General features: G+C 46.9%; 1 protein-coding gene across 6 annotated transcripts in view; it reads left to right on the top strand.

Annotated features, from left to right (window-relative positions):
• RBM6 (RNA binding motif protein 6) overlaps nucleotides 1-15464 on the top strand; it is an 82623-nt gene that overhangs the window by 19380 nt on the left and 47779 nt on the right. For 4 of the 6 annotated variants that reach the window (XM_045856951.1, XM_045856953.1, XM_045856952.1 and 1 more), the window contains 3 exons: nucleotides 194-1472; nucleotides 2698-2787; nucleotides 4123-4192. The exons of 1 other annotated variant lie outside the window; for it this stretch is intronic. In XM_045856951.1, the coding sequence (XP_045712907.1) occupies nucleotides 194-1472; nucleotides 2698-2787; nucleotides 4123-4192 (1439 nt within the window). Of the gene's footprint in view, nucleotides 1-193; nucleotides 1473-2697; nucleotides 2788-4122; nucleotides 4193-15464 lie in introns of those variants that run through there. One more of the 6 variants, XM_045856955.1, reaches the window with a different exon arrangement.

Genomic DNA, 15464 nt, shown 5'->3' with positions numbered 1-15464 from the left:
AAAGTTTACTCCGCCACTTCGTCCTAAAATAGCAAAACCTTGCTGTTTTCTGCATATCTAGGACCTTGTTACAGAACTCTGCCCCCCAAAAAAATGTTTACAGAAGAATTTGCTGTGATTAGAGAAGAATGTGCTGGTGTGTAGATTGCAAACTCTCTGGACAATATGAATAACACTGTCTTTGTTTCTACAGTGGGAGCCAAGAAGAAAGGTTTGCTCCCGGGTGGAACAGGGATTATCCTCCTCCTCCCCTTAAGAGTCATGCTCAAGAGAGACACTCTGGCAACTTTCCTGGCAGAGATTCACTTCCCTTTGATTTCCAGGGGCATTCGGGGCCTCCCTTTGCAAATATAGAAGAGCATTCTTTCAGCTATGGAGTTAGAGACGGACTGCATGGTGACTATCGAGGAGGGGAGGGGTCTGGACATGATTTCAGGGGCGGGGATTTTTCATCTTCTGATTTCCAGAGCAGAGATTCGTCCCAGTTGGACTTCAGAGGTAGGGACATACACTCGGGGGATTTTCGGGATAGAGAAGGACCACCCATGGACTACAGGGGTGGCAATGGTACTTCTCTGGACTACAGAGGCAGGGAAGCATCTCACATGAACTACAGAGATAGGGATGCTCACCCCGTTGACTTCCGAGGTCGGGATGTTCCTCCGCCTGACTTCAGGGGCCGGGGCACTTACGACTTAGATTTCCGAGGCCGGGATGGATCTCACACAGATTTTAGGGGAAGGGATTTATCAGATTTGGATTTCAGGACCAGAGATCCGCCTCGCTCTGACTTTAGGAATAGGGATGCATCTGATTTGGACTTCAGGGACAAAGACGGAACACAGGTGGACTTCAGAGGCCGAGGGTCAGGCACTAGTGATCTAGACTTTAGGGACAGGGACGCACCGCACTCAGATTTCAGGGGGAGACACCGGTCCAGGACTGATCAGGACTTCAGGGGCAGAGACGTGGGGACATGTATGGAATTTAAGGGTAGGGAGATGCCCTCTGCGGATCCAAACATTTTGGATTACATTCAGCCCTCTACACAAGATAGAGAACATTCTGGTATGAATGTGAACAAGAGAGAAAAATCTGCACATGACCATGCAGCAGAAAGGCCTGCTTTCGGCGTTCAGAAAGGAGAATTTGAACACTCGGACACAAGAGAAGGAGAAACACAAGGCGCAGCCTTTGAACATGAGTCTTCATCAGACTTTCAGAACAGCCAAAGTCCGCTTCCAGACCAAGACAAGTCACAGCCTTCTGGAGGTGAAAAACAGGGCTCCGATTCTGGCCTGTTTAAAGAGGAAGGTGGCCTGGACTTTCTCGGCCGGCAAGACACTGATTACAGGAGCATGGAGTACCGGGACGTGGACCACAGGCTGCCAGGAGGCCCGGTGTTCGGCTATGGCCAGAGCAAGTCTTTCCCCGAGGGCAGAGCTTCTCGAGATGCCCAGCAGGAGCTTCAGGTACGTTCCTGGAGGGAAATGCATTTTCGCCTTTTCATAAGGCTTTTCCGAGGGACGAAGTGTAGAGTCCAGGACTATTAGTTCAGAGTCTCTCCTTATACAACCATTAAAAAGCAAAATGTGTACTCAGGTAATGGAATGTACATCTCTGAAGGGAGGACCCTCAACTCAAATCTTTTTTTTTTTTTTTGGAGGTTTTTTTAATTAATTGTATAGAGAGGGGAAGAGAGGGAGAGAAACATCAGTATGTGGTTGCCTCTCATGCTCCCCCAACTAGGGACCTAGCCTGCAACCCAGGCATGTGCCCTGACTGGGAATCGAATCGGTGACCCTTTGGTTCGCAGGTCGGTGCTCAATCCACTGAGCCACACCAGCCAGGGCTATTTTGGAGTTTATTTATAGATGACATCTTTGATAAATGACATATGGGTTAAATTTCTTTCTTCCCTATTTTCTCATCCAAGAGAAGAAAATTACAGTTTTGAGAAAGTTTTATTTGTTTTTTCCCTGATTATAAAAGTTCTGTTCAGTGTTGTTTCTCTTAAGATTCTACTTTACGCCCTGGCTGGTGTGGCTCAGTGGTTGATGCTGGGCTACAAACCAAAGGGTCGCCTATTCAGTTCCCAGTCAGGGCACGTGCCTGGGTTGGGGGCCAGGTCCCCAGTAGGGGGCCACGTGAGAGGCAGCCACACACTGATATTTCTCTCCCTCTCTTTCTCCCTCCCTTCCTCTCTCTCTAAAAATAAGTAAGTAAAATCTAAAAAAAAAATCCCACAAAAACTAAATGTGTCTTTAAAAAAAATGAAGATTTCACTTATTATTTCAAGACTCCAATGAGCCTCGGTCTTAGCACATTTGTATTCTAATGATTTGAGGTTAAATTTTGGAACTCAGTAAAACAGAAAATTACAGTTTTTCATATCTTTTTTGTAAAAAATTTTTTAAAGACTTTATTTATTTATTTTTAGAGAGAGGGGAAGGGAGGAAGGGAGAGAAACAGCAATGTCTGGTTGCCTCTCGAGCACCCCCCACTGGGGACCTGGCTGGGCCCACAACCCAGGCACGTGTCCTGACTGAGAACCACACCAGCCAGGGCAGTTTTTCATACTTTCATATGATGCAAGTCAATTTGATTTCTGAACCTGGGTACCTGTATTTTATGTTCGGTTTCATTTTGTGCTAACACACATTTATTTCTGAAATAACTTCTTATTCTGGCTTCCAGGATCAAGACTATAGGACCGGCCCAAGCGAGGAGAAACCAAGCAGGCTTATTCGACTAAGTGGGCTGCCTGAAAATGCCACAAAAGAAGAGGTATGTGTCTTGTTTCTTGTTGTTGCTCCTTTTGCTCTTTAAAATTTTTTTGGTTGGTTAAAAATTGTTTTAAACTTTATTTTGAGAAACTGCAGATTCACAGGAAGGTGCAAAGAAATATGCAGGGAACCCTTGGGTGTCCTTCCCCCCGCTCCTGGCAGGGCCCACGTCCTGTGCCGCTGTAGCGCAGTGGCTGGCCCCGGAAACTGGCCTTGGCACGCCAGAGAGCGCAGTCACACCTCACCAGTTGTGCACGTTCTACCTGGTGAGGCAAGGTTTGTAAAAGGTGTCATGATGAATGATGGCTGTCCCCTGACCCGAGATCGGCCCTCAGGGCCTCATCCAAGAGGGAGGGTTGGACAGCACACATAAAGGTGCAGTTTATTTACAATAGTGAAAATCGGGAGCTTACTAACTCCTCAGTGTTACAGGACTGCCTGACTACATTATGGCTGAACACGGGGAAGAATTTGGTCGGGATACTACAGTAAGAACAAACAGTGCTTACTCTGGGTCAGGCGTTATGTGACGCTTACTTCACGTACTTCCCTTACAAGCATTACTTCATTTGAATATTGTAATGTATTATGAATAGGTACTCTTAACACGTTCACTTCAGATGTTAGGGACTCCTGTAGGCCAGGCACCGCCTAGGCACCGAGTGATTAGCAGTGACTGTTACAAAGTCACTGTGGGTACCCACCTCTGTGGGTAAGAAAACAAGTAAGCCAGAGGGAGGTGATTCCAGGCAGTGATGAGTGCTCTGCAGGGAAGTAAAGCAAAGCACTCGCGTCACTGGGGTAGGGACTGTTTTAGATCCGGTGGTTGGGGAAGGCCCTCGTGAGGAAGTGACATTCGAGCCCAGGACTGAATGCACTGAGGGAACTGTCCAGAAGAGGAGGAAGAGGACTCCCCGGGCTGAGGGAGCGAAGTGCGTGGACTGGAATGCGTTCAGTGTATCATCTGATGTTGAACAGAGGAGAAACGGGGCCGGACAGGTCACGCCGCCGGCGAGCAGGGAGGCCCAGGTCGCCGGCGGTCTGAGTTCAGGGCACGCACAGCCTGCACTCCCGCTCACGACAGTTAGGCTCTTCTGCCTTTTTTCTATGCCTGGGAACTTTTGAATAATAATTATGTTAGACTCATTCAACATGTTTGAATGCCAAAGCGCATTTACAAAGTAATCATAGCTTTCAGTTATGTAAATTTTTTCCTTTATGAAGTTATTTGCCTTTATAAAGTAGTCATAGCGTTAAATTAAGTCAGTAGGGAAAATAAAATATTCAGTATTTGATTATGATTTCTGTCATTACTGTAAATACCATGTTCTTGCAGATTCTTAACGCCTTCCGGACTCCCGATGACATGCCTGTAAAGGACCTGCAGCTGAAGGAGTATAACACAGGTGAGCTCCTTGTCGTGCATGTGGCCTTGGATTAGGAGGGGGCTGTGTCAGATCTCGGCATTCTGTGCTGCTCAGAAAATTTTAAAGAAGCCACAGTTAAGATTTCCAGAAGCCTCCTGTCGGTGCCTTCACAGAACAGCCAGCTCTAGCCTTGGCTGTTGTTCTTTGTGGATGTCTTGTCCACACGGACAACGAGAGTGCCTCTTCCAGTGCTTCCGAGTGCCCGTGAGACACAGAGTGAGTGCTGCAGCGTTTGTTCCCGAATGTATTTGACATGACCACATCGTTGATCTTGCTACTTACGTTCTTCATGGTGGTGGAATATTTAATAAACTTACTGTGTGTAAACATTTACATTTTATTGCTTCAGCATGAAATTTACAACTTTCCAGAAAAACTATACAAATTAGAGCTTCCTTGAACTTTCAGTCTTGCTTTGAGAACGGAGTCCTGCAGCAGCTAGTTTGTCGAAACCCATAAGGAGATCCAACTTTCTCTTTGACCTCCGTTCTGGGGTCTGAACTGCAGATTAAACTTTTCAAAGTATTCTTCTAAATTTGAGAGTAGCAGTTCCGTTGGTTCCTGCAAATCTTACTGCAGGGAGTGTGGTCAAAAGGGAGGTGCCCAGTACTGAAGGCATCGACCAGTATTTTTAGCACTACATAATATGGAATGGTTTAAAAATAAAACTAATGATCTATCGTGCAGAATTTTAAATTGAAGAAGGTAGAGCAATTAATCTTAATACAGAACTTAGATTTCAGTAATCCAAGCTAAAGAACTCTTCAATTAAGAGCATGCCATATTTTTGAGGATATAGATTACTTTTAAACAACTTATAATAAACCAAAAATTTTGCATTAACTAGGTAGCTTCTTCAGATTGGTTTTGCAGAAGGAAACTATCCACAAAAATAAAATTTTGTGCTTAAAATAATCTGGTGCTGAAACACAATAGCTCTAGAAATATTTTTTCTGTAATTTGAGAACAAACTCAGAAGCATACTTCTCAGAAGCTAATCATTTCTTTGTTTTAAAAGCAACTCTGAATTTGTGGAAACACGACCTAAGAGTTCTGTTGTTCTTGCACATTTGACTTAATTTTTTTTTTTTGGTTTGGGTTTTTTTTTTCTTTTTGCACATGTCTCCTACACATTTTCTTGATTCACTGTTATCTTTGGGAACTGAAGGAGAGTGTACAGGTCGCAGATGCTTTTTAACTGTAATAGGGTAATAAACTCAGCTTGGATCTTGTTTTATGAACTGCTTTCATTAAGTATTGGTATATTTAGGAAAGAAAAGATGTCTTGATGTTTAATAACAGCAATTTAAACTCTTCATTTCTTTAGTACTTATTGACTTTCTATTTATACTGTCAGATTTATTAGCTGAATAAAACTTAATATTAATGTACAGCATCCACAAAGGAAGTTCTTAACCTTGCTGGCTGTGGTAGCTGTTAGAATCATAACTGGCCAACCAAAAACATTGATACACATGTGAAATCACTCAGGACATTGGTTTAAAAAAATACATACCTTCAGGAAATGCAGTCTTTTTTGGCATTTTATTATATGAAGTGATAGTATATTAAGTATATATTAATGTATATTTGTATTAAATATATATATATATATTTCTTTTTTTTTAATGAAAGGATTGGATTACCAGTCCCATGTTACCCATATTCCATCTCTGTGTGGCAAGTAGAGTGAACTTTTAAAAATACCAGCTAGATCGTGTTACTGCCATGCCTGAAAGCCTCTAGTGGCCTTCCGTGTCCCTTGGAAGGAACTCCCAGCTCCCTATCCTGCCCGAGCCGGCCCCGGGCCGCGGGGCCTCACCCTGTGCCGCTCTCCGCCTCTTGTCGTGCTCCAGCCGTGGCTCCCTCTTCTCTCGCCCTCGGCCGGCGCAGACGCCGTTCTCTGTCCGGGCCTCGGCCTGCTCTTCGCCCCGACGCTCGCTTGTCTTCTGGGGTTTCGTTCCCGGCTTCAGTTTCACTTCTCAGAGGCCTTGCCTCTCTGCCCCAGTCTGTAATCACTCCTCAGTCATTTTCAGTTATGTCCTTGTTTATCGTCACAGGACCCGTCACTGATACTTGTCTCGGCGGTTTTGTGTGTCTTGTTCCTCCGACTAGAGAGTCGGCCTCATCAAGCAGGAGCGCTGTTTGTCTTGGTCCATCCCTTTTCCTGCGTGCCCGCCTGGCCCCGCCTGGCCCCAGTACGCGTGGAATGAGTGCGTCTGTGATGTACACGGAGCAGCTGTGGCCTCTTCTGCGGCGGGGAGCACTGAAGGGCGGGTCGGGTGTCACGGCGGTGCAGTCCGACATGTCTGCTGAGAATGTGCCTCGGACCGGTCATGTGTTCTGAGAACTTCAATACTTGCTTTTTTTAAAGGTTTTATTTATTTATTTTTAGAGAGAGGGGAAGGGAGGGAGAAACACTGACCTGTTGCCTCTCGGGTGCCCCAGCCAGGGACGTGGCCCGAACCCAGGCATGTGCCCTGACCTGGAATCGAACTGGTGACCTTTCAGTTCACAGGCCAACACTCAATTCACTAAGCCACACCAGCCAGGGCAATGTTTATTTTTAAAAAGATTGTGTGTGTAGCCCTGGCTGGTGTAGCTCAGTGGATTGAGCGTGGGCTGCGAACCAAAACATCGCAGGTTCAATTCCCAGTCAGGGCACATGCCTGGGTTGCAGGCCACAGCCCCCAGCAACCACACATTGATGTTTCTCTCTCTCTCTCTTTCTCCCTCCCTTCCCTCTCTAAAAATAAATAAATTAAATCTTAAAAAAAAAAGATCGTGTTTGAATTTCAGTAGAAAAGGTGATTTTGTAAACGGCAGTCAGTTTTTTTAAGGCTGTATCATAACTTGCAAAGACCATGCAGGATGGATATTGCTTGTAAGTGGGGTGTTGAGGGGTAGAGGTTATGGTTTGGTTGATGTAATGGGGAGCTGGCGTGTAACAGAGAGAGTAGTGCCTGCTCACTGACTCTAGTCATTAACAGTTGAATTTTTGTCTCATTTAGAGTTGTGTAAGTACAGGGTCACAACTTTGATCCAAAATCTGCAGGGTCAGATGAGTTCATAAATTTTTCTGAACATGGAAAGGTAATGCAGTGCATAGCTCATATATGAATTATATTCCCTATTGGGATATATATCAGACATAATATTTCTACAGCAAAATATATGACTACTCTCACTAAGAGGACTAAAACAAAACTATAAAGAGACTTAGTGGCATGCAGGTTGGGATTTCTCTCTCAGATAACCTCACTGAAAATTTACCAATAAACCTGATATTTAAGGTTTGTTTGTTTGTTTCATTTTGGAGTTACACATAAGGGACTGTGAACCTACATATGTTGTATATATTTGAGTTTTTCTTTTGCCATCTTCAAATATATTATAACCTGCGTTGTGAATTACCTTGAGTTACATGATTGTATTCCCCGGGAAAGGATTAGGAGTGAAAGGTCTTGGTGACTGGACAAGCACACTCTTGCATATACACACAGTGGAAAACTTCTCAGCAGTAAAAATGAAGAAACTACTCATGCATGTACGACATGGATGAATCTCGTAGGTACTGTGCTGTGTGAAAGTAACTACTCAGAAAGTTACACACTGACATAAAAAGAAATGAAGTGCTGATACATGCTATAACTTCAGTGAACCTGAGAACTTGCTAAGTGAAAGAATCCAGACACAGAAGACCACATGTTGCATGATTCCGTTTGTATGCTATGCTGAGAATAGCGAATCCATAGAGATACTAAGTAGGTTGGGGGATTGGTAGTTTGGTAGTTGCCAGGGGCTGGGGAAGAGGGAAACAGGGGGTGACTGCTTCATCAGCCTGGGGTTCCCTTTGGGGTGAAAACACGTGCCGGATCTAGACGGCGGTGGTGGTCGCATAACGTGGTGAGTGTACGTGATCGACACTTCAGAGTGGTGCATTTTACGTGACATGCATTTGATCATAATTTTTATTATTTTTATTTTTATAAGAAAGTTTATTTTAAAAGTCACAGAGGTAGAAGTGAGCCATAGAAGAAATGGGCTCAGGAAAGAAGTTACAGAGACAAAAGAAGGGCCCTTGGAGCTCAGGAGCGAGAAGGGCCGAGGTAACGGTGCCCGGGGGGCGGGGCCGGGCCTGGGGGCGGGGCCGGGCCCGGGGGCGGGGCTGGTGGGTGTTGGAAAGCTGTGGTGGCCCTCCCGAGAGGGACAGCGTACTGATCGTAGTTTTTAAGAGACAGCACGCTGTGTGATTTCACTTATATGACATCCTGGGAAGTCCTAATTGTAGGAATAGAAAACAGTAGTTGTCGGGGTGTTGGGGGAGGGGCTGACGGTGAAGTGGGGGCAGGAGAGGGCTTGGGGGCGCGATGGCGCTGCTCTCTGCACTGGCTGTGGAAGTGGTGTGTCCACGTTAAATGCACTGAAGTCGGTGACTGCTGTGGTTACATGCAAAAGAGCGTCCTTACTCTTAGGAAATACACACTGGCATTTTTAGGAGTAAATGACCCTGATGTATGCAGCGTTTTCTCTTACGGTTTAGAAAAAACATTCTATGTAGATGGAGAAGGGAGGAAGAGAATAATGGTAAAGTACTTACACAAAATGTATCCGTAGAGGTATCTGGGTAAGGACTATATAAGTGTTCTTTGTTCTATTATTCTTGCAACTTTTTGGTAACTTTGAAATTGAAGAACTGATGTAAAGCTGATGTATTTTATTTTTAAACGATCAGCAGAAATCTTGCGAGATAAAGACTACAGTGAACAGCTTCTGTCAGCAGGCAGGCTGTGGAGCGCTGGTTCCCAGGGCGGTCCGGACCGGCTGTGTCGCCACTGCCTCAGCCCCCCGCCCCGTCAGAAACTCTGGGAGCTGGGCCCGCGGTCTCTGCTCTCACAGGCCCTCCATGGGATTTTGATGTGCCCTGGATTATGAAAACCACGGCGTTAGATGGACTGTGTTCTTCCCGCTAAGAGAGACTCAGCTGTAAGCAGAGAATGCTTATGTGGTTTAGGGGCCCGCCTGGTGTCAGTTCCACGCTGCAGGGCTGGGCGGCGCCGGCGCAGTCACGTGCTCCCCGTGCTCTGTGTTCCCTCGTTCTCACAGGGTCTCCGCGACACGCCTGCGGACACGCGTGCTCTTGGCTTTTAGGTGGGATTGCGTACTGTACAGCGTGTGAGCTTGCCGCGGTTTGTTTCCAAAGGAATTGTGTCATTTAAGCAAACTTTATGGAGTTCCTGGGTTGTGTCCTAGTAAGTCTCAAACATAGCATGTAACTCTGTAGTAGCTGCAGTGCTGCAGAGTCATTTTCAGACTGTTTCATTAACTGGTGTTGGGAAGTTGGAGGTTAAGGGTCACAGGCTTCTATCTTTTTATTTTTCACGATTGAAATGGTTTGAGTTTGTGCCTCCATTTTGACAAAACAGAAGTGCCTTCCTTAAGAAAAGGAAGACAAAGCCAGAGATGATCTGTCAGTGTGGGGGCAGGAGTCCATCGTGGACTGGGTCAACGCTGATGACAGCAGCCGCGCATGGTTTACAGCGTCCCAAGGGGGGCAGCGAAAGACACCGCAGCTGAACAGCATCTGGAAAAAATAAACCAGAGCTGAGCCACGCAAACACATTTTTGCAGTGTTTTTGTCATGTACAGACCAGCCAAGGAACAATTTTAGTTCTTAGGGAAAAAACTGACCACCGGCTAATTGGGAAATCACACACAGACCTGTCCCATGTCTAAAACTGCAGGAGGTGTTGCTCTCAGCTGGGACTCTGACCAGGGGTGATGTACTCGGGCGAGGGGGGCGTGGTTACAGGTGAGCCTTCAGAAAAGGCGGCTGAGCTTTAAAAAGAAGAGTGGGAAGTGAAGAGGCATTTTTTGGGTCGGATGAATCTGGTGCAGGCGGCAGACAGACCCTGTGGCTGAGGGGAATTACACACCTGGAGAGGAGTCCCGCGATGCTGTGCCGCAGGGGTCAGGGGGGCCTGGGGGGGTGCTGGAACTAGGGTTGGTTTCCGTTCTCTTTAGAATTACTTGGGCTTTGCCTTATTTTATTGTTTTTAAAGACTTTATTTATTGATTTATTTTTAGAGATGGGGGAGGGAGGGAGGATAGAAACACCAGTGTGTGGTTGCCTCTTGCACACTCCCTACTGGGGATCTGGCCCACAACCCAGGCATGTGCCCTGACTGGGAATCGAACCTATAACCCTTGGGTTCGCAGCCCGCTCTCAATCCACTGAGCCACACCAGCCAGGGCTGAACTGCACACTTTAAAAAGGTGCATTTATGGTATGTGAATTATATGTTAGTTTTAAAAAATACACCTTTTGAACGTTGGTTGACAAGTCATATAAAAGTTGATTTCCTAAAAGTATTTTCATGAGTGTGGCGAACATTTACAGAGTTTCAGCACAGATGTCAATGGTCTCTAACTGGTACTTATACCTTTATGGCAGAGTTCAGTAACTGTCCCTAGTCTCAGTTATGCTGTCCATAAAATATGTTGTTATATTTTCATCTTCTTAAATAAAATAGCCCTCTGTAATCTTGAAAGACTTAATAATTAATTCTCTGATGTTACCTGCCAAATGCAGGGTGGGGCAAAAGTAGGTTTACATTTATGAGTATGCAAACGCAGAGTTTATTCTTGTATTATTATTTATTGTTGTATTATTTTCCATATGAACAACTAAAAAGCTACTTTTGCCCCATAAGCTACTGTCTGCAGCTCATTCACCAACCAATACCCGAGTGTTGGGATGCAGATGACGTGCTGGTGAACGCAGACAGTGTAACCTTTGGCTGTAAAGGTCTTCGGTTTTTGTGGAAATGGGTATGGGTTCTGTATTTTTCTTCTGAATAGGCCACAATACCTTATAATTCAATTTTTGTAAGGGAATCTGGGAGCTGTGGGTTCTCTTTGGCTGAAAGTTTGAAGAATTTACTACTCTGGATAACTTGATAAAAAGTGTTTGGTGATTTCTAATCTTAAAGTTACTAGAGAATGACAAGAAGAGGACTTTTAGAGGCAGCAGGATTAGAAAAGAAGTGTAAAAGGATGCCTGGAGGTAATCAGTGGGCGGAGAATAATTAGTTGTTAGCGACGCCCCGAGTTTGAGAGAGGTGAGACGGGAAGAAAGCGGGACCCGGCGGGCGCTGGAGTGGGTGCACGAGAGGTAGGGGAGAGTGCATGAAGCGGGCCTGGCTTTTTGTGTGCTCTCCGGAAGGCTCTTGTGCCTCTGCTCCAGTGCATATTTTTTTTAAAAAGATTTTATTTATTTATTTTTAGAGGGGGGGGCGAGAGAGAGAGGGAGAGGGAGGGAAAGGGAGGGAGAGAGAGAGAGAGAGAGAGAGAGAGAGAGAAACATCAATGTGCGGTTGCTGGAGGTTATGGCCTGCAACCCAGGCATGTGCCCTGACTGGGAATCAAACCTGCGACACTTTGGTTCACAGCCTGCACTCAATCTACTGAGCTACGCCAGCCAGGGCACAATGCATATTTTTATTTTTATTTTTTTTAAATTTAGCCCTGGCTGGCGTGGCTCAGTGGATTGAGTGCCAGCCAGGGGCACTCACACCAAAGGGTCTCTGGTTCGATTCCCAGTCAGGTACATGCCTGGGTTGCAGGCCAGGTCCCCAGTAGGGGGCACACAAGGCAACCACACAATGATGTTTCCCTCCTTCTTTTTCTCCTTCCCTCTCCCTCTCTCTAAAAATAAACAAATAAAATCTTTAAAAAAATTCATTGTGAAATTACATTTATTGGGGTAACATTGGTTTAATAGCATAAACTTTGGGTGTACACTTCGTAACATGACTTCTGTGTATTCTGTTGTGGATGCCCCACCCAAAATTTAGAAGAGAATATTTCAGCCTCTAAAACATATTTGGTTTATAGAGTTGATAAACTCCTAGAGAGAAAGGTCTTGGTTGTTTCAGTCTCGTGCTGGGGATGCTTCTCTATCCTTTGCTCCTATGAGGAGAGCACTGCTTTGCCGCTCGGGGCGTCTTTGAACGGCCCGGAACTCTTGAGGTGTTTAGAGTGGCCTGAAACCGCCTCAGCATGCGCCTCAGGAACCAGGGTGGGGACATGGCAGTATTTCACTTGTGGAACTTAGTCCTGTTGAAAGAATGTCAGTTTTGCTATGTATTCTCTCTCCTCTTGGTTTTGTTGGGCCTCCTGCTATTTTTTTTTAACCACTATTTTAAAAACTAGGTTTGGCCTGGAAAGAGGAAATGAAGCTATTCGTTGGCTTGATCTCTGCCTTTTGCAGCTCGTTCCGTTATTTTGGGGGCAGGAGGAGCATGACAAACAAAACTACTTCTTTGTTCTGTGTCTGATTTGAGTGCCCACGGGTGCTTTTGGCATTTATCAGAGGCGAAGCTGGTTGTCATCATTGTCAAGTGCACGTTAGCAAATCCTTGTTGCGAGAGCAGGGGGCGGGGGAGCTGTGGAGTAGCACTTGACAGCTCTGCTGAGGTGAAGCGACTAGATGATGTCACTTAGAACAGCGAATCAAATGTTCCTGAATGGTGGTGACAGAGTAGAAGAACCATTGCTTAGTGTAGCTTCATTCGTTTTTTCCTGGTGACCGATCAGCTGCCTTTGTGCCACAGACTGAGTGACCCCCTGCCCTTGCTTGCCTCCCAGTCAAAGAAGAAAGCCTTGGCCGTGCCGTCCCGCGTCACACACCGTGCTGTGAACGTGCCCGGCGGCAGCTCGGGCCGCGAATGAATCGATGGTTAAATAATACTTGTCTAAATGCTGGGGAGTGCTCCTTCAGCCCTAGAGGGTATAAAGTTAGCACGCGCGTGCAAACTCCGGAAATAAAACACTGGGCGAGCAGAAGCTCCTGGGACGTTTGGCACAAAACGGTCCTGTCAGACTGAATTTTCGTTTCTAAAACCGTGCAGTGGTGTTATGTTGAGGGAGAAGAGTTTTCTGTTTTACCGTTTGTATCACTGTAAGTAATTTAAAATTCCGTATTTGTTAGAAAATTTAAATTTTTCATTTTAGCTTTTGGGCTAATGTCAAAGGCTCAAAAGTGCTCCCCTTGTATATCAGGTGATGAACACGTTTGGCAGAGGTACAAGCCTCTCCGATGAAACGGAACCGTTGGGGGGAACCTTAATCGAAAATAGTCTGTATTTTAAAATGGCTGCGTGGGGGGCAAGTGCTGCCGGCAAGGTAGCTGGTTACGGCAGTGCTTGTGGTTGAACTTGGCAGAAAGCCGGCTGGGGCCGCACTGCAGGGAAACCGAGAGGAGGCGGCTCGGACAGGCTCCAGAATGGCGCCGTGGAAAGCAGTGTTTGCCGCCAGTCCTGGCACCGAGTGGCTGTCCTGTAGTTCGGTTCGGTTCCGACACTAACTTCCCAGAGTTGGCGTCCGACTCCGTAGGGTCAGGGGCTCCGTCCTGTAAGGCTGCCTGTGCTTCAGGTGCCAGTCACATGGGTCAGGCCCCCAGACCACCCACCCTGCTGTCGGGGGTCCTCACTTCCCTCCTCAGCTGTGACGCTTTGCCGGAAGGGCTCACGCGGCCCAGGGGAACACTCAGACAGTTTGTTACACAGGACCGGGTGCGGGGGGTGCGGGGGTGCGCAGGTCCGTGGGCCTGGGAAGGGCCTGGAATGCGGGCTTCTTCACCAGCCTGGAGGCCTTCCCAATCTCGTTGTTTGGGGCTTTTCCTGGAGGCCCCGTTGTGCAGGCATTATCGATTAAGTCCTTAGCCGCGGACCCCTAGCTCAGTCGCAGACCCTGCCCCTTCCCTGGGAGTTGGGGGTGAAGTTAAAAGTTCCACCAGCCTTCTAATCAGTCTTTCCGTCTGCCACGAATCACCTCGTTAGGACAAAAGACATTCGTATCACCCTTATCACTAAGGACATTCCAAGACTTTTAGAAACTCTGTGCCAAGAAACTGGAACAAAGACCAGATACCTTTCGATGACACCACAGCTGAGGACCCCAAACTGGATCTGGCGGGTGCCTTCGGTTGGGCATTGGTTCTCCGTTACAAGACGCAAATGCCCTGGGCTCGCGGTCTGGTCCAGGTGCGAGTCTCACAAAAGGCCCCTCTCCCGGCCCTCCTCTGGATGCTAGTTCACTTCTGCAGCAGGCGAGGGGCTGGGCCTGCTCGGTCTGCTCGCGTCCTGACCAGGGTGGAGCTCCGAAGCCGCTGTCTCTGGGGAGCCTTTCCCAGGGGCCCCCGAACAGTGGTGTGTGGTTCCTGGTTTTGCACTAGGGCCAGGGCAGTGGGGGAATGTTTATGGGCCATATTTTTCTTCCCACTCAAAATGAAAATAGCTTTGTAGCCTGTGGGAGAAGCAGAATATTCTCAGCATACATTAGAAATTAGCAAGGAAATTCATCAGTGCGAAAATTTTAGCTGCCACACAGAGGCAGCTGTCTGACAGTCCTGTGTAACAGAAGCACAGGGACACCAAAATGCACTGTCTCATGCCCCCCGCAAAGGAGTTAGCATCAGTGCTACTTGGAACATGGGATAACCCGGGCCGGAGAGGGGCGGCTTGGTTGAGAGCATGTGGTCAGTTAGTTGTAGCATCTAGCTATGTAAAGAACTCTAAAAATTATGTTTCCCGTGTGTCACTCCAGTGGACACACTCATCACGATTGATGAGACATCACCGACTGAGTGCCACCGTGCCCCAGGTGTTGTGCTCGTCGGGGATGCGGACATGCAAAGAAGTCCTCGCCCCCGACCTGGGACCTCGCCTCTTCCGCGATCGTCTCTGCGCGTGCGCAGTTCGCTGCAGCATCCTTCCGGTGCTGCTCTGCTCCTCTCTTGGGCGACCCTTCCGCGGGGCCTGCGCCGTTTTTCCTGCCAGCCTGCAGGGTTCCGAGCTGGGGAAGAGAGCGGACCTGTGAGGGTTCCTCTCCTGCTCATGGCTGCCCTGTGGGTTTTTTGTTTGCTTTGAAGTGAACAAAAATTGGGCAAGATCGTCGGCTCTGTTCCTAGACAGGCGAGTCCCAGGAGCGTGGGGTGCAGCACGGTGACCGTCTTGAGAAGGGAGTAGGTCTTCAAAGTTCTCATCTCGAGGAAAAAGTTGTAACTATGGGTGGTGACGGATGTTAATTAGATGCATCATTTTGCTACATATACGTATATCAAATTATTCTGTTGTACACCCAAAACTAATACAATGTTGTTTGTCAATTACAGCTCAGTTTAAAAAAGAATAACTCCCTTTTTCCAACTTATGTAGCATCTTTAGGTAGTCAATACCTATCTACTTGT

The sequence above is a fragment of the Phyllostomus hastatus genome, unplaced genomic scaffold (genome assembly GCF_019186645.2).
Source record: "Phyllostomus hastatus isolate PE091 unplaced genomic scaffold, TTU_PhHast_1.1 phas_scaffold_129, whole genome shotgun sequence".
Taxonomy (NCBI): Eukaryota; Metazoa; Chordata; class Mammalia; order Chiroptera; family Phyllostomidae; genus Phyllostomus; species Phyllostomus hastatus.
Note: the sequence above shows the minus strand (reverse complement) of the source record. Positions and strands in the feature narration are given on the sequence as shown.